This window comes from Glycine max, chromosome 2 (genome assembly GCF_000004515.6).
Source record: "Glycine max cultivar Williams 82 chromosome 2, Glycine_max_v4.0, whole genome shotgun sequence".
Taxonomy (NCBI): Eukaryota; Viridiplantae; Streptophyta; class Magnoliopsida; order Fabales; family Fabaceae; genus Glycine; species Glycine max.
The window spans coordinates 42,632,735-42,652,285 of NC_016089.4; the positions used below are offsets into that span (position 1 = coordinate 42,632,735).

General features: G+C 30.4%; 2 protein-coding genes, 1 long non-coding RNA gene and 1 other non-coding gene across 4 annotated transcripts; 3 read left to right on the forward strand and 1 right to left on the reverse strand.

The window, feature by feature from the left end:
• Positions 1 to 1,074: 1,074 nt before the first annotated feature.
• On the forward strand, positions 1,075 to 1,974 carry LOC102667146 (uncharacterized). Its single transcript, XM_006576005.1, has one exon. It carries the CDS (start codon positions 1,075 to 1,077, stop codon positions 1,972 to 1,974), a length of 900 nt encoding a protein of 299 aa, XP_006576068.1.
• A 4,995-nt stretch (positions 1,975 to 6,969) lies between these two features.
• On the forward strand, positions 6,970 to 8,946 carry LOC121173319 (uncharacterized). Its single transcript, XR_005887933.1, has 2 exons — positions 6,970 to 7,398; positions 8,475 to 8,946. It is a non-coding gene; the product is annotated as an uncharacterized lncRNA (long non-coding RNA).
• On the forward strand, positions 8,542 to 8,739 carry MIR319G (microRNA MIR319g). The gene has a single exon (NR_048888.1). It is a non-coding gene; the product is annotated as a microRNA MIR319g (primary transcript).
• Positions 8,947 to 16,370: 7,424 nt separating the features above from the next.
• Positions 16,371 to 18,718, reverse strand: LOC100788042 (ataxin-2). Its single transcript, XM_003518236.5, has 3 exons — positions 18,308 to 18,718; positions 17,913 to 18,165; positions 16,371 to 17,089 (listed from the first exon to the last, which is right to left on the reverse strand). Exons 1-3 carry the CDS (start codon positions 18,485 to 18,487, stop codon positions 16,548 to 16,550), a joined length of 975 nt encoding a protein of 324 aa, XP_003518284.1. The 5' UTR covers positions 18,488 to 18,718; the 3' UTR covers positions 16,371 to 16,547.
• Positions 18,719 to 19,551: the final 833 nt, after the last annotated feature.

Here is a 19,551-nt window from a genome sequence, read left to right on the forward strand (position 1 = left end):
TTTCATTCATGTCATTTACTTCTGAACTTGAAATCCAATTACTTTTTCCTTTCTATTTATGTTAACGATGACCTAGCTTTATCAGTAGTGGTGGTAACATATTCTACTAGTATTTCTTAGGAATGCCTTTAATATCTTAATTTCTATCTAGCATCATTGTTCCTTGATATTTATTGGCTTTGGGTAGTTCATGCAAAGTCATGGAGAAGAAATAAACGAGTAAATGGATCAACTGAAGCAGGTCTGATCATTAATTTTAGGATAGTCTTGGGTATGTTAAATACCTAAAAAGAGTTTTGTCATAGATATTAATTTTACCTGATTCAAGTAAAATCATATCTAATGATAAATATCTGCAATCTAGTCTCTAACAGAACCGAGGGAAAAAGAACCAAAATGGCCTCCGATTGGCCGTTGGGATCTTAAGAAAATTTTAAACGAATTATTTCATGAGAAGTCAACGTTATAAGTAATTGGTTGAAATTCTCAACCCCTGAATGGTCCTCTACAATGTCAAATATTGGCAATAGTAATTTTTCAGTGGGTAAATTTCCGCTGCCTATGCGGGGTCAAGATCTCGAGAGGTCTAACTATTAAGATTTACTTTTGACAAGGCCAAAGGGGTTGTGTATTTTAGGCACAAAAAATGATGTCTTTTAGTTTTTACCATATCACATTACATTAATATTAAAAATAATGATACATAAATACTCACTTATTTTAAAAAATTTATTAATATTTTTTTTCTATCACATCATAAATCTTATAATAATTTAGGGAGAAAGAAAAATATTTCATCAACATTCATTATATTATATGATATCATAAACTTACAATACTCCAAGTATTAAAAAGGGTAATTCAATACCTTTAGTCTTTAACCAAAAGGTTTTTGGTTAATCTTGTAAATAGGCATAGTTATTGTTGTCTATAAATAGACTCAATACATGTTGTAATTGATATAACTTCTCAATAATACATTTCATATATTTCTATTTTTTTAGCTCTATCTTTTCTTGGGTTCTAACAATTGGTATCAAGAGCAAAGAATCCCAGGGAGATTCTGCTGCAAGAATGGCTCTTAACACCGGAAGCTTTGTCACCGTCCTCCCCATCCTTGATGGCAAGAATTGGGAAAGATGGTGCATCCAAATGAAGGAGATCCTCGGCTATCAAGATGTCATGGACATCGTGGAAGAAGGCTACCCAAGCCTTCCTGAAAGGGCCACGGAGGCGCAAAAAGCTATCCACAAGGAGAATAAGAAGAGAGACTGCAGGGCAATGTGTCTTCTTCCCCAGTGTGTGGATATTCCCTATTTTGAGAAGATTGCAAGAGCTGCAACTTCCAAAGAAGCATGGGACATTCTGGAAAAGGGAAATGCCGGTGCAAATCAATTGAAGAAAGTAAGGTTGCAAACCATGAGGCGTCAGTACGAGCTAATGCAAATGGAGGATACAGAAAAGATTGCAGATTTCTTCAATCGGATTATCAAGCTGACGAATTCGATGAAATTGTGTGGCGAAACAATCACAGAATCCACGATTGTTGAAAAAATATCGCGAACTCTAACCCTAAGATTCGATCATATCGTTGTAGCGATAGAGGAATCCGGAAAGATAGAGTCTTTGAGGATCGAAGAACTTCAAGGATCCCTTGAAGCCCATGAGCAACGGCTCAATGAAAGAACCACTGAGAGGCACACAGATCAAGCATTGCAAGCACAAACTCACAGAAGAAGAGGAAGCAATGGTAGAAGCTACAACAAAACACGAGGTAGGGGTAGAGATCCAAGATCAAATGCTAGAAAGGCTCCTCATCAGCAAGAACCTGAAAAACATGACTCAGAACAACCTGAATCATCCAATGGTAGAGGAGGGTATAGGCAGTATAGAGGAGGAAAGAAAAGATTTGATAGAAAGAGGCTTAAATGCTTCAATTGTGGTAAAATTGGGCATTTCTTTGCAGAATGCTAGGCACCAAATCAGAATCAATCCAAGGGGAGACAAGATCCAGAAGCAAACTTGGCAAAAGGTGAAGATGTTGATGTAGAAGACAACACCTTGTTATTGATGATGACAACAAATATAGAGGCTGGAACGATGATACTTGGTATCTTGACTTAGGATGCTCCAATCATATGACTGGACATAAAGAGTGGCTGGTGAATTTTGATATGAAGAAGAGAAGCAAGGTCAAATTCGCAGACAATAGAGTCATTGAAGCAAAAGGAATTGGTGATGTGCTTATCTAAAGGAAAGATGGAGGCCAAGCCTTGATAACAGAGGTTTTGTATGCTCCCACAATGAAGAACAATCTGTTAAGCATTGGTCAATAACTGCAAAAAGGATTCAGCATGAACCTCCATGATGGCACAATGGAGATCTTTGACAGAATGCAAAAGAAAATACTGAAGGCCAAAATCTTAGAGAACAGGACCTTCCAAGTAAAGCTAGGAGCATTTGATTCTCAGTGCCTAAATGCAAAAACCAAATCAGATGAGTCTTGGCTTTGGCACGTGAGGTACGGACATCTCAATTTCAAAGATTTAAACCTTCTACATGCAAAAGATATGGTGAATGGTTTGCCACAAGTTAGAATCCCCAAATTCGTTTGTGACCATGGCATGATTAGCAAACAAACAAGTGCATCCTTTAGCAACTACACACTCACTAGAGCCAATGATTTACTACATGTAGTGTACTCTGATGTTTGTGGACCATTTGAGGTTCCCTCTGTAGGTGGGAACAAGTTCTTTGTGTCTTCTGTTAATGAATCTAGTAGGAAAATGTGGACATACTTACTCCAGGTTAAGAGTGAAGTATTTGAGAACCTGAAGAAATTCACAGCCATGACTGAAAAACAATCAGGGAAGAAGTTGAAGATCCTTAGAACAGATGGAGGAGGAGAGTTCAACTCTAGAGAAATTGAAGCCTTTTGCACAGACAAAGGCATCCTACATGAAGTAACAGTCCCCTACACACCACAACACAATGGTGTGGTTGAGAGAAGAAACAGGACCATGATGAACATGGTAAGAAGCATGTTGAGAGGAAAGAACCTACCTAAAGCCCTATAGGGAGAAGCAGTTGTCACAATAACATATGTACTGAATAGGTGCCCCACACAACAACTTAAAAATCAAGTACCAAAAGTTGTATGGTCAAGGAAAACACCATCTGTGAAGCATATGAGAGTTTTTGGCTCAACATGTTACAGACATATTCCTGATCAAACAAGGAAGAAATTGGATGACAAGAGTGAACACATGATCTTTGTTGGCTACAATCCCACAGGGTCATACAAACTCTTAAATCCAAGAACGAATCAAATAGTTTTCAGTAGGGATGTGCAATTTGATGAGTTAAACACATGGATGAAGGACAAGCATGATCCAAGTAAGAAGCCAATAATACAGATCAACATAGAAACATTGAGTGAACCAGAACCTGATGATGTTACAGGTGAAGTTCAAGCTAAACCTACAGGTGCAGTTCAAGTAGTAGAGGGAAGAAGATCCACAAAGACTAGAAGTTTGCCAACAAGAGTATAAGACTATGATATGTTTCTTGATAGTGCAATAGATGATGAAGGCAAGTGTGTAAAAGCCTAGACATAATTATATTTCAGACGAATCATTCTCTCTTGGCCTTTCCACATTGTGATAAAGGCAAGACCTAGGTACTTTGAATACGTATATGTTATGATGCAAGGAAATCAACACATTGCTACCTCACATTATGTTCGAGAAACATGAGAGTTTGAGGTTCAAGAAATTGTAAATACGCAGCTTGGTCAACGAGCAATTGCATGTACTGTCAAATTGAATGAATGGTCGTGTGATTGTGGATAATTTCAAGCACTTCAAATTTCTTGCTCACATGCGATTGCAGTGTGCGCTTTTGGAAATTTAAAGTATGATGACTTTGTTGACCCTGTATACAAGTTGAAAAATATTTTCAAAGTTTATCAGCATCACTTTCATTCTCTTGGAAGTGAAGACAAATGACCTCAATATTTAGGTTCACATTTTATGTTTGATCCTTCGAAACGACGATAGACATCGGGAAGACCAGTCACTACTCGTATACATAATGAGATGGATGAACTAATTCCAAATAGGCCTAAGAAATGCTCATTGTGTAGAAGTGAAAGACATAATCGTACTAACTGCCTATACAAACAAGTAGATGACTAATATAGTTTCTACTTTTTATGTTTCTCTTTAATTTGTATTGTTTATTTTATATTAATGTTTTATGTTGTTTTTAATTTAATAACTAATTTTATTACTAAATTATTACATGCTGTTAAAAATAAATTCCTTTACACAAAATAAATAATATTATTTCATAAATTATAACTTAATATTAGTAAAAAAAATTAATATTTGGTTTGAAATTTTAGATTTTAAAATTTAAGTATTTCAAATAAAACAAATATTCAAAAAAATATATTAAATGTCATTAAGTTACTTTATATTTCATTTTAAAAAAATAATTGCATAACATTATTAAAAGGTTATCTAAATTTTAAATATACAAAAAATATTAAATAAAAAAATATATTTTAAATAAAAAAACATTAAAAAAATATATAACATATTAAATAAAACCACAAAAAATTTACAAAATATTAAATAAAACTAATATCAAGTAAAATTAAAATAAATTATTTAATAATTAAATAAATAGTTTTTTTTACAATTTTAAAAAATTGAAAAAAAAATTGCATGAAAAATGAACAAAATAATTATGACTTTGAAGTCATGATACTTTAAAAAAAATTAATTACAACTTTGAAGTCGTACTACTTTAAAAAAATTACGACTTCAAAATCGTAAAAACAAAAAAAAAATAGTTACAACTTCGAAGTCGTAAAAAAGATTTACACTAAAGTTGTAAAAGCAAAAAAAAAAGTTATATAAAATAAATTACACTAAAATCGTAAAATTATTTATGACTTCAATTAAAATAATTTAAAATTGTAACACATGTTACTATTTACTCTTTTTTGAAAAATAATTCAAAAATTACCCATCTAAAAAAATACCCCCTGTTGGTAAAAAAAACCGAAAACAAAGTTAAATGTAGTAAAATGCAGAAATAATAATAAGAAAGTGTGTGTATTAAAATTACACGGATAAAATGATTCAGTCTCACCAGTCACCATATGAATCCTCAATTATTGTCGTTGTTTGGAAGAAGGGATTTTTTTCCCTAGATTTCGGTTATCTTCTTGTTTATTGAATCAAAAATCAATTTTATTCTTGTGTGATTGTCCCTATAACACAATCAAATACAGATTATCCTATTAAATAGATAATTTTTTTCTCATGTGAATGCTATAGAATCTCATACAATTTTGTGAATCCTGTGAGTTGGAAGAAGGGATTTGAAAACAAATAAGTGTTCAAAATCTTTAAAAAAAATGTATTTCCACATGCTAATTTCCACATAAACCTAACAATCACGGTTATTAAAATAGAGGCGAGGGGTTTCGAGAAGTTGTTGATCACGTATGAACAGTAGTTCCGATAATGACGTTAAGTTTGTCGGATTTTTAATTACTAATTCACGGCCAATAGTATCACAGGAGGACTTGGCTTTTCTTGGGCGTATTTTTACAAGATGAAATACAATAATAATCGTTAATTAGAAAACTATATACAATAGACGTGTACGTCTACGTGTACATAAAGTATGTACCAGCAAAATGTGTATAGAAAATAAATTATTAAACTTAGAGTTCAATGAGTAAAGTATTTTTTATATTGACAATCAAATGAAAAATATGTCAACAATGTCCTTTTATTGGTAGACAGTGTGAAGAATATTATCAATATTATGATTTTTGGCAGACAGTGTAAGGATTATGGTCAATATTCTTAAATTTTATAGTTAGTTTTTAGAGTTTAAATTATGTATTATCAATATAAGCTAGCTGAAAAGTTAATAGAAAGTTAACAAATTAATTAGAAGTTGAAAAATTAATTAATAGTTAAAAGTTGAAAGCTTAAAGCTGAAAATTGAAAAATATGTTTATTAAACTAGAAATGTTCGATATAATTAGCCGTAGAAGTAGTTAAAAAGTCTAAAATATTAGAAAAATAATAAAATTATGATTTATTTAAAAATATAATAAAAAATGAATAAATATATTAGAAATAAAATTGAAAGAAAATATAAAAAGTAAAAATTAGAAATTAATATTTTTAAAAATGATACTTCAAGTAGAGTCTAAAACAATATTAAAAATTACTCAAAAACTATGAAAAAAAGTTTATTTATCGAATAACTAAATAATTTTTTAACTAGTAAAAAAATTATAAACAATAAAACATCTTATACTCTCAAATTAATGTGAAATCATGATAAATATTAGTTTTAAATTTGATGTATTATCAATATGATAATTTTTTATTCAATTATTATAAAAATTATTTTACAATTAAAAAATGTATTTTTTTTCTTTATAAAAAATATTTCTATCGAATGTATGAATTAACTAATGCAGGACTATTCCAAAAATTGAATGGTCATGTACAAATGGTATAAAATAGTTTTACACTCATCGAATTATAAATCGTCGTTGATATAAATTTTAAAATAATTATCATAAAAATTAACAATTTTATCATATATGATAAATTACAATTGAATGACGGTGTAAAAAATTTTAATCTATCGGTATATAATTTTTGTCTCTTATTTGAGTTAAGAAGGAATCTCTAATTTGAATTTCAAATAACAAACTCACGTTAAATATTTTTCCCGTTTATAATAGTCTACCTAAATGAACATAGAGATACATCATATATACATGCGATCAATAAAAAAACCTTAACTTAAGGGAAAATAAAGTGCAGAAACTATGAGGCTTTACACTTGAAATTATGCGAGAAATTAACCATCCCATTATATAATGTGAATTTGCTAATCAATATGTGATATCCAACTTTGTAAAAGGAGAAGAGTGCAAATTTTTACCAGAAAAAGAAAATGTGTGACTGTTATACACATCTTCATCTGTCACAACCCATTCTCCTTTGCACCTTTCTTCCACTAGAATATTTCTTGGATTCACTTTCCTGTCTGTGACTCTCATGGGGACAATGACCCATCATCATGTCTATGAATTTCTCTTTCTTCAATAACATAAAACGTTTGAATAAATAAAATAAACAATTAATTAATCTCTCTCAATCTTTTTTTTTTTCTATTTTTTTTTTTTCATATGGTCACTTATTACAACCTGCGAGTCCTTTTTCGTCTTTACAGTTTTCATGTCTTTATAATAACTCTGGTTGTCTTGCTTCTCCTCAGCGCAGGAATCGATACAACAATACCAGAATTAGGGTTTCTGGTAGCACCTGCTTTTGAGTTCTTAGCTCTAATAAGGTTGGTCTTTCTAGCTATATAGTTAATTACTCAACTTCAAGTTGATTTTCTCGTATATATAAGGAAATCAGAGATTTTTTCTTCTTTTTCTAGATTTAATTTCGTTTGTGATGTAAATTGTATGATGTTGGTTTTGTTTGTTTTTCACTCCCTCTATATGATCTTCGCTGACCCGATCTCTACCCAGTTCTCAAAAGTAGGGTTTCTTCTCTAATCTCTAGTGATCTGTGCCACTGGTTATTAATTGTAGCATGGTCTAATGGGTTGATTGGTACCAATTATTGTGAAAAAGTTTATCAATTTAAAACTGGTTTGCATATTTTTATTATTTTCTGAGCTTATAACAAACTTGCATGGACATATCTACATATACATATACATATACACACACATATATATATATATATATATATATATATATATATATATATATATATATATATATATATTTCCTTGCTTGTTTCTTTATTAAGAATCTGATTTTTTTTTTCTGCTATGGTACCTTTCTTTCCCTTCTTCACGCCCTTGCAAGTACGTCCTCTCTCCTATTTCTTGTTTTGATAAAGTTTTCTTTTATTTGAATACTTTGTGGAAGTTTGGGCCAACAATTAACATGTGTCTTTTCAGTGTATTTCTATCTTTATTTTCATATTAATTAGTTTGCTTTGCAATATAACTTCGGATTTGGTTTCAGATCAGGATCAAATATATGTAGTTCTAACTTCTGAAAACTCCATTTTTCTTATCTACTTCACATTAATTCACTGAGTTATTTGACAAAGTCAGTAATTAAACATGCTTAAAGAAATTCCTTCCATTGAATCTACTATATATTATTTACTTGTAAGTCAACTATTACTAATTGTCCATTCTGTCATAACCTTTAATTTGATGTTGTACACTCATACCCCTCTTTCCCACTTCATCATATATGTGTGCATAAAGTTTATATATATCTGAGTCTGGATTAATTTGTTAGAATTGATTCTCATTTCTTTTAATACAAAAGAAAACTAGCCTTCATTATTGGAATTTAAATTGGTTGATCTGATTATACTTTCTTCATCTTGTGTCAGGAAGAAGGAAAAATGTACATGTGCAGCTGTTCTATTAATATTGCAGCTTAGTCTAGTCACATTGGGAGGGAAAGAGAGTGAAGGAGTTTCCCTCAGCCCATTCATGGATATAATGAAAGATTGGGTTGCTGAATTAACTGATTCATTCATACAATAGTATTCAATTAGGGTAATATTGTGTGAATGAAGAGAGTATAGTATCTATATTGGAACCCCCTCTTTCTCTGTGCTTGGACTGAAGGGAGCTCCTTCTTTTTCTGTTCCCTCCATTTGTATCATCCATGTCTCAAAGGGCTTTATGCATGTTGTTGTCTAAAGCTTAATCTACATAATATGATGCTCGGCACAAAAAAGGTGAGGTCAGTACACTGTAGCTGATGCTACACTTTGTCTTGTAGCTCTTTGTAAGTATTTACTCTAGCACAACTGCCATAGATTCAGCAAGCATCTGAACAGTTGCATATGAGTTTAATAGCCTTGTCACCCCACTTGGTACTGTTTTTACACGAAAAAAATCATGATCTCCGATATATATATATATATATATATATATATATATATATATATTAATTTCTTTCGTGAAGTAGATAATGATACAGTGTGTCACTTTGCTTGTTAATTTTTATTAGGTACAAGTTTTTTTTTTTTTTTCTCTCAACACTTTTCTGAGTTCTTTCTTTGGGGGTTGGGAAAGCAAAATTTTAGGTCAAAGTTGGTTAACAGTTCACTTGTATCTGTACCACTCACTGGAATCGTTGCAGCTGTCTATTCTTTTCCATTTTAGGTTCCGTGACCTTACAGATAATTAACATATGCCAAATCATTATTTGGTTTTGAACTTTGGTTTAGGTAGTATTTTTTCACTCACTTTATATTTGTGTTTATCTTTCTTTTTTATCCATCTTATAATTTTATTCATTTACCTTAATATAAATGGAATATAATTAAAGAGTAAATACTAGTGTATATTCTGAAAGCAAAAAATATATATATATTACACTACTATTTGCTATTTAGTCACAAACTATATATCATTTACGATAAAAGTGTCAATTTTTATAATAATTATTCAAATATGCTAATTGATAATATAATTTTCTATTATAGTATACAAAATTAAAATCATAATTAAATCAAAAAAATTATACTATTCATTTATAATCAATATATAATTCATAATTCATAAGTACTCATTATTTATTTAAAATTATTATTATTTATTAACTTTTTTTGTTCATCTATATAAAATAATCTAAACGATAATTATAATAAAAGAGAGTACTTCATTATAGTTGCATTTACATGTTTTATTGAGTGTGAAGACAGCAGCAAATTATTTTGGAGTGAGATCAAAGGCATTGGGGGTATGTATATTTCTCATTCCTATGCGCCAATTGCTCCGTCTCTTTCATTTTCCAAGGTAGTATGTCACTAACAAATGGATATATATCCACGTTTTGATGTTCCTGCTTTAACACAGAGCAAATTGCATTAGTTAATATTTTTGTGTAAGCCATCACGATTTCACTGGTCACCACTTTCTCTTATACACCTCGAGAAGTTGCACCTGCACAATTTTCATTAACATATTGAATTGACATTAAACCTAAACAGTAATCTGGCAGTATGTCTTTTTGCTTAGGATATATAGTTGTCTATATAAAATAATGAGTTTTATTCAAAATGTGGCTTGGAAATTAGTGGTAAATAGTTCTGACATTGTGTCCAGAATCCAGATACATGTTTACAGCATAAAGCTGTAACTTCTTGTTTTCTCAAGTAGACTGTGAACATTTGAATGAGTGTACAGTCAGGTGAGACCTGACCCTATATTAAATTTTCTACTTATTTTTGTGTGGTAAAAAAATGTATATGAATATAGTATAACTAAGGATCTCGTTAATTATTTTAAGGGATTAAAAAAATAAGTATTTATATTAAAATTATAAGAAAATATAAAAAAATTATAAACATTGTAATTTTATATATCTTAATAAAAATAATTTATTTTTAATTTCTTAATCAATGATATAATGATACTAATTAGTATTTATCTATTACTAATAAGTATTTCCACATGCATGGCATTGATCTAAGTTTTTTTTAATATTTATGACATCTAATTAAGTTGAACACAAAAAAAAAAAAACATTTTAATTAAAATTGATAAACATAGATAAAGGCTAAATTATAAGTTTAGTATATATATTCAACATTTTTTTTGTTTTAATTCTTACATGAAAAAAATAGTATTTTGGTCCTTACATGAAAAAGTGACGTTTATAAATTGGTTTATATTATATATTGAAATTGTATGTTATTAGAACTTTTTATACATGAACAAAAAACTATATATATATATATATATATATATATATATATATATATATATATATATATATATCAAATGTAAGAATTAAATTTTTTATGTAAGGACCAAAACTAATAAAGTAAATTATTTCACGGAGAGTAAAATAAAACGGGTGTCAAATAAATCAATATAATACCATTATAATTTTGGCAAATGACAGGAATCAAGTTACGAGTATTTTTGCAGGCAGATACTAAAATGTAGATTTTTTTCCTATAAAAACTAAAACAAAAAATAGTATCAAGTGTGGAGATAAAATTTTTAATTTTTGTCCTAATATAATCTAAAGTTCAATTTAGTTTTTTCATATTTCCATATTTTTATTCAATTTAGTTTTTAAATTATTTTTTAATGCCAATAATAAATTGAAAGTTAAATGGAAAAATTGACTAAAAGTATCCTAAAGAATTAAACTAGAATTAAAAATAAAATAAAAACAAACATATTAAACTTAATTTAAACAATGAGAACTAAATTAAATTATATATAATGTTATACCATAAAAATGTCTTATCTACTATTCCCCTCTTACCTCCTCCATTATATATGTGAGCATCATTATCCATCATACGTTTTTGTTAGACTATATATTATCCCATGGTGTCTAGTGGTTCTGATGCTGATCGAAATAAATTTTAATCAAATGATTACGAACATTATAATGTTATTAGTCAATGTCACGCATGTTTAACTTATGTTTTTAAGGTTACCCAATTGGGTTACACACATGAAAGAAGGATAGACTTGGGGTTGATATAGTCGAGCGGAGAAAACATATATATGTAAGTCAAATGAAAATTGTTTCATATTTACTAATTACAAATAATATTGTTTTTCTTTCTGTATAATAGCATCACTAAGGTTAAAAGCTAAAACCTCATGCAAATTTACTCAAACTTCCTCACTAAGTAGTTAAATGATATTGATGTAATGACTAATATTATACTATTTTTTTGTTTTTCATTTGAACATAATTATTGATTTACCATGAAGATTTAAGTTAATTGATTGAGATGTCTATGAATTATTATAAATTTTTTAATATTTGAGTTTATTTTTAATGGATAAAAAAAGTCACTAACTTCGTTATCAATTAGAGCCAGCATAGACGACCCAATTGTCGCATAAAAGTGGGACCAAACAGGTTGACTTAATTTTCAACCTAGCTATGTCAATTTGTAGGTTGATGCTAATGAGGAAAGACTCAAGGAGGTGTCTATGGTGTGGTTGAGATATGTTCATTATCCAGGAGTTGCGCATGTGTTCTCCTCGTCTCAGCCCTATATATGATAGCTAAGCCATCATATTGAGGGAGGTGAGCAACTTTTCCAACAGACACAACAATTGGTTCATTAGAGCATTTTGATAGGCATGTTGCTATTTGGATCTTAAGTTATTTTATGTGGTTCCATGTGTTACATTAACTTTTAAGATTTTAGTAAATTTTTTACTCTAATGAAGATATTATTAATAACTTCAATTGAATTCCACATATTTGTAATTTTATATTTATATATTTTTACTTTAAAATAATTCATTTGTATTTTTACATTTAATTAATAAATATACTAAAAACATATATTCTTAAAGCATAATTAATTTCTTCGAATTAAAAAACAAATACATGACATTAACTTTGGGTTCACAATAAATTAAAAATATTAACAAAAATACATCACAATAAGTAAAATAAAATTTAATTAGCATTTTCTTCTTCTGTATAACATGTCTAGATGTGTTTTACCAAATTTGTTTGAAGTTGTCGATGAATTTTCTTTTCACGCATGTGTGCTCTCCTTTGTAGATATTTTTCAAAAATCAGAATGATGACCATTAGTTGTTGGAATAGTTGTAATGTCATTGTCTAAATGATCATAAGAATGCTCAAAATTATCATCATATGTGTCATTTATCCTCAACAATCATATTATACAATATGATGCATGCATGCATACATTATATCTTCCATTGTATTCATTTTCCAACCACAGGTTAGACCACATATAATTTGAAGTACTCCAAAAGTCCTCTCAACATCCTTTTTAGTTGATTCTAGTCATTGGGCCAATAATTGTCTCTTTTCTCCTAGTGGCATTGGGATCGTCTTCACAAACATAGCCCACTAAGGATATATTTCATATGCTAGATAATATCCCATATTATATTTGGTTCCATTCACGATAGGAACTTCTCACAAAACGTCATTAAACAACTGCTTTGAGCATAAGTCTTGTATTATCTAGCATATGAAATATATCCTCACAAAACGTCATTAAACAACTTCTCCTCACAAATAATGACATTAACGTCTTAAATGATGTCATTAAACGCCATTTAAGACGTTAATGTCATTATTTGCACATACAACATCAAAATATGCATGTCAAATCCATAAGTCTTGTGCAACAACTACTTCGAGCATAATTGTGGGTTTACCATAATCACCTCGAGTATATTGACCTTTCCAAGCTATCAGACAATTTTTTCATTCCAAGTACATACAATCAATTGAACCTAACATACCTGGAAAGCCACGTGCCTCCCCCATTTGTAGTAGATATTGAATGTCGTTGTTATTAGGTCTTCTCAAGTATTTAACCCCAAATATTTCATTCACACCTCTTACAAATCTCTCTAAGCATTCTACTATAGTAGTTTCACCAATTCGAGCATAATCATCTACACTATCAACAAGCAATTCGTATGCCAATGCATGGATACGGCAATGCATTTCTTCAATGGTGAAAGACCCATTCTATCAGCTGCATTGAACCTTGTTTGGAAGTACACATCATGATTGTCCAATGCATCTATAATTCAAAGGAACAAATGTCTTCACATTTGAAACCTTTGCCAAAATTTAACATCTGTGTATATGGGATTTTCAGCGAAGTAGTTAGTGAACAATCGTTGATGTCCTTTTTCACGACCTTGATCGATCACCTTTCTTCTATGTATTTGTCTACTAGAGTTGTCAGCTTCACGTTGTTTTTGCCTCTCAATTATTTTCCTCATGTATTCTTCTTCACTTTTGTTCATAATTTCTTTTTCCTTGTCATTCCAGCATATTGTAGTACTTTGGATTGCTTGGATCCATAAGATGTTTAGTACAATTGGGTAAGAAGAGAATAGCACAAATTGAATGGGATGAAAATTTGCTTCTTTGTTTAAAGTATATGTAACACTTTAAATAATGGCTAGTTTGAATAACAACTAGTTTGAATAACAAGTTATTTTAATAAAAATAAAAGCTAGTACAATATTTCATAAACTTTTTTTTTTATAAAAGTAACAGCTACAATTTTATAAAAATAACTTTTTTTAATTTCAATAAATATTTAAAGTAACTTTAATTTACATCAATTGTACATAATAGGAAATATTAACAATTCAACTACAAACATTAGGAAACGGTAAAAATATATAGCTTCTCCACAAAGATCATTTCATTCAATCTTTTTTTTTTCACTCTAACAACAACGCTCCAAAGGCAAAAAAGGAAAAAAGTTCCTGGCCACCTACACTCCTCAACACCAACCCATGTGCCCTCCAAACATTTAACAAATGATGTGCATCGTCATCGCCAAGTTGTGCCCATGATGTCGAAGATGATGTGGAGGGGAAGACTCCAACCCAAATCAGCATTGCCATGAACACCATCGCACCACCACACACCTCTACGACCCAGATCTACCTCTACCTAGATTTGAAATTTCCCTCTTTTTAATCCTCTTTATGTTGTTATAATGGTTATGATTTTGGATTTGCAGTTGAGGTTTTTTTATCATTTTGGGGTTGATTTTTAATTTTCTATTTCCTTGTTGATTTTTGGTCTTAATTTAGATTGATCCTTTAATTTTCAGATTTGGTTATTTTTTATTTGTTGTTCATCCATGGTTTCCTCTGTTTTTGTTGATTCATTTAAATTTGGGGTTTTTCTCTAGATCATTTATGGTTATTTTCCCTCTTCTTCTCAGTTGCTTTTTACAATTGAAATGAATTAATTTTTTATTCCTGTGATCGCGTTCGTGGTGATGAACCATTCGTTCGATGTTGCAATGGTCGAATGCAACATATGTGAGTTCATCCGTGTTACGAATTATGACAAACCCATCACTAAAGATGCTCTTAGTGACAAAAGTTATGATATAGTTAATGAAGCCCAATCAACCAGATAAAAGGTCAAGCTTGATTAGATTTAGCTTCTAATTAAAACATGTGACCTCCCTTACTTAGCAGGTGTAGTTGTCTTGATGGCATTCTTAATACTAGACAAGGACGATTAAATTATAGAGCAACCCTTAAAATAAATTTAATTTATTTAGTATAAATTAAACTCAATTTGGGAAAAAATATAATAAGTTCAATTTTATTTATTGGTTCATCATTTTTTTTGAATCTTTTTGGTTCATCAAGTTGATCCAATTCAATATTATTCCTCATCAATATCAATTGGTTTTTCATTAAAAATATATAATGTCTAAAAATAAAAAATGATTGGTGGATGCCCTTATACCTAAATGGCACTTGGTGAGAGAGAAAAAAAATTATAAATGTGATAGATGATATAATATGATAGAAAAAATAGATAAAAGAAAATGATACATATGTTAAGAAAATATTTAATGTAAAAAGTTATCACTAATAGTTACTCTTAAAAAAAGTAACAACTAAAAGAAAAAATATTAAACTTAAAAATGTAATTCCAATATATAAGATTTAAATTTTACAAGAAAAGGAATAGGACAATTTAAAACCTGCCTAAACTACTAGAATTCATCTAGTAATGGATAGTTTGGTCTTTTGTATGAGATTGGCTATAATTGGATGGCCTAAGGTCAAACTTAATTTTTCATTGACCATGATGTTTAGATCGATATGTCTTGAAAACATGATTTAAAGTTGCACATTAATTGCACAAAATTTCTAAGAAACCAGCTCCACAAAAATTGCACGTTAATTTTTTTTGACAAGTAAATAATATATAAACATTAAAACTCATTTTGGTATTATAATCATTTCTTCGATCACATGTTTAAAGATGCTAAATCTCTGTCGTCATTATAGAAAAGAAGTTTTCCAACATGAAGAAAACCTCGGTCAGCAGAAAAACAGTTGCAAGCAAATTTTCATGGTACGTGACGGGTGTAGCACTTTCATCCAGCAAAAGATTTTGCAACTTTTTTTAGTGCATATATTTAAATTATCATCGTGATCCACGTCTCAGACATTATCACCCACAATGCACAAAAAAAAAAAAAATATAGTTTTTTAGGGCAACATTTAATAGTTATTTGACTTATTTCAATGACGTGAGAGAGATCAAGTTGTACATGGATAAGGATCCTAACACGCGGTTATGCAATTGGACCAACATTATTAGGTACGTTCACCTAGGATCTATATAACAAGACAGTATTGTATACATTTTAATTATATTTTCCCCTAAACCCAACACAAGGCACCTATTTTTCTTTTTCTTTTAGCCAAAGTGCACCATGAAACTAAAGAAAAAACAACAGTAATACCGCCAAAAAATTTGTTTTTCAGATTCGGGCAGAAGAAGAAAACTCTTCATGCATTTTCTCTAACAGGTTAGTGTTAATCCCAAAGCATGTAGCTAGAACTCTTTTATATGGCACAATGACCATATATATGTGCAGCCCAACATAATAATAATTACAAAAGTGCTTAATTCTAGTTCAGAAAAGAGGATCAGTTGCAATGGTAAGAGTTGGATCACCTCCAAAACCAGAAGGAACATCAAATCCTGACATGAAGTTATCACCAAACATAACAGCCCCAGCAGCCAATGCTCCAGCACCTGCCCCAATTGCAAATCCTGGAGGACCCCTTGGCCTAGGACCTGCCCCAGATGATGATGATGATGATGATGGCATGTTGAAATAACTAGGTGCCATTCCACCACTACTTGGGAAAAAATTGGGAGCGTAATTAACATTTGAGGGTGGTGGTGGTGGTGGTGGTGGAGGTGTTATTGTTCTGGGTGGTTGATAACTTGGTCCAGCAGGTGCATAGCTTGGTCCACCCATATAAGGGTCAGTAGCATAGTCTGCAGGAAATGGCACTGGGTGTGAGTAGGGGAAATTTGTTTGGGCCTGCTTTTGAGGCCCATGGAATGAACCATGAGCCCTTTTCTGTGGATAGGGTTGCCCAAATCCAGCCCCTGTGGTCAAGTGAGTAGTACTATTGCCATAATCTAGTATTATTCCTCCCCCATCACCTGCATAACAGACATAAAGCCTCCAATCACTCAAAGTTGCCAGCTTTGACATTAAAATGTGGAACCCTTTTTAGCTTACTGAATCAAAAACTCACTCACATAAGAGGACTTACAAAAAAATAAACTTATTTGATTTGTATCTTGGATCTGATTTTTCACATTTTAGAAGTGATTTAAAGAAACTCAGGTTGTGTTTGGTTTAAAAGAAAGAAATAAGTTAACAATACAGAAATGAAGTAGGTATGTTTGGTTCTTGCGTTTTTGAAGTAAAATTACAAAATTTTCTATTTCTAATTATAGTAAAATTGATTTTTTTTTTGTATAAAAATCGATTTTTTGGACTTCAAAAGTCAATTTTTTGAAACTAAACAATAACAAAAAATCAATTTTCTTTGATTTTTAGATAAAAAAATTAGTTTTTTAAGCAAAAGAATCAATGTTTTAGGTACAAAAATCAATTTTTAAGACAAAAAAATTATTATCTTTCATTTATTTCTCTTAATCCAATCAACACAACAACATATCATTTTATTTTTACTTTTTAAAATTATCTCTCTTTTATAGTTTTCACATCCCATTTGCTCCTTCTTTAACAGCTTCGAAACACACTAATAATAAAAACGCATACAGGATACTATTTTATATGTCTATGATCTTAACTGATCTTCACTTGACACATAACTAATTAATTTTTTCATTTTACAATAAAGAGTTAGAATAATAAAACTCAGCTACAAATCACATAAAAAAAATGGTTGAAAATATAAACATGTGATGATATCAGATCATTCAATAATTTCTCTACACACATATATATACATACCTTGTGGGTGGAAATTAAGCTCCTCCTTGTCCTCAGAAACACGGATTGAAACATCAACGAAGCCACTTGGTTTATTAGACTTGTTCTTTCTCAACTGGTAGCTCCCCACTTCCTCAGAGTTGTTGTGGACCTCCTTAGTCAGAAACTCTCTGAGAACAACGGTAGCTGAGCCATGAAGCTTCTCAGTTAAGAACACAGGATCTCTGCTGTAAACCTCCACGTGGAGTGCAAGATCTGGCTCAGAGTTATCAACCTGACAAACAAGAGTTATAATATAAGATTGATTTAGCGTTTAAGAGAGAAAAAAAATATGAAAAAAGTCGTGATGAGTTCGAATCTGAGTAACAAAAAACTAACAACTAATAACTAATATTTGCGGATAAAAAAGAGAAAACCTGAAGGGCAAACTTGGTCCTCCAGACAGGGTTGGCGTTCCCAGAAGCGTCAACTTTGGTGCAGTACTTGCTCTTAGGATCAACCCACCCTACAGCATACCATTGACGCTTCCAAAGTGAGGGAGAACCCCTCACACCACGAGCAGATATCAAGCACACCTCAATCCAGATTTTAGCCATGGAAAAGACAAAGGTGATGACTGTGCATGAAGAAAAAGAGATAAGGTGAAGGGATTTTGTTGCACTGTGTCAAATTTTCAAAGGCTTCTACTACTTTAGGTGGTGGTAAGAAAAATTCCTATACATATGAACGGTGTTAGGGGTTGCCCTTCTGAGTGCCATCTTTTTCTTAGTGTTAAGTGCATCACAGCCAGGCAGAATCTGTCTACATTTATTTTTATAATATGAAGTACATTGGGAAAAATGAAAGAAAGCATGTATATATGAAAAATTGTTGGAGTAATATCTAGTTAATTTTTTTAATTTGAGAAAAAAATAACAATATCTAGTAGTACTGTATATGATAAAGTTTTATTGAATTCATCCTGAAAATAAGGTTCAGCACGGGCGTCATAAATTTTATAATAATTTGTTATTGATGGCGATCTCGGTCTTTCTATTGGGTTTTGTTAAGGTTTAGACTTTAGAATTAAGTTTTTGAGCTTTCTTCAAGTGAAAATTCCTTAAATTAAATTAACTTATATGAAATAAATCTATTTTCTTAAAAGAAATATTAATAGTCTAACTTCTTTTTAAGAAGGGAAGGGGAGGGTATAGTCGAAACTGTAACCAAAATACCAAATGTTACGTAAGTGAAGTTTATAAAAATTATATTAAAAAATTATAAAAAGTTACCAATGACACATTAAGGTTTGAGTGAAGATTAATTTATTTTTATAATTATGATGGGTCCATATGGTACATGAGAAATAAGAAAAAATAGAAGAAGAGATTAGGTTGTAAAAATTGATCATCTGGCTATCCACATGATTGCAACACTGGATTGATGGATTAGTAGTTAAATAAAAAATTTGAATGAGATAATCTAGTATATATTAAAAATTAAAAGGATATATAACGTAACTAACAAAATGTGATGAGTTCATATTTTAAATTTAAAATAACTATCATGATAAAGTAAATGAAAATTGAAGGATAATTAAATAAATCATGATTTATATAATCATCTATTATTATAAATTATTTTCTTGAGTATTTTCATAATATTACTAATTAGAAAACTC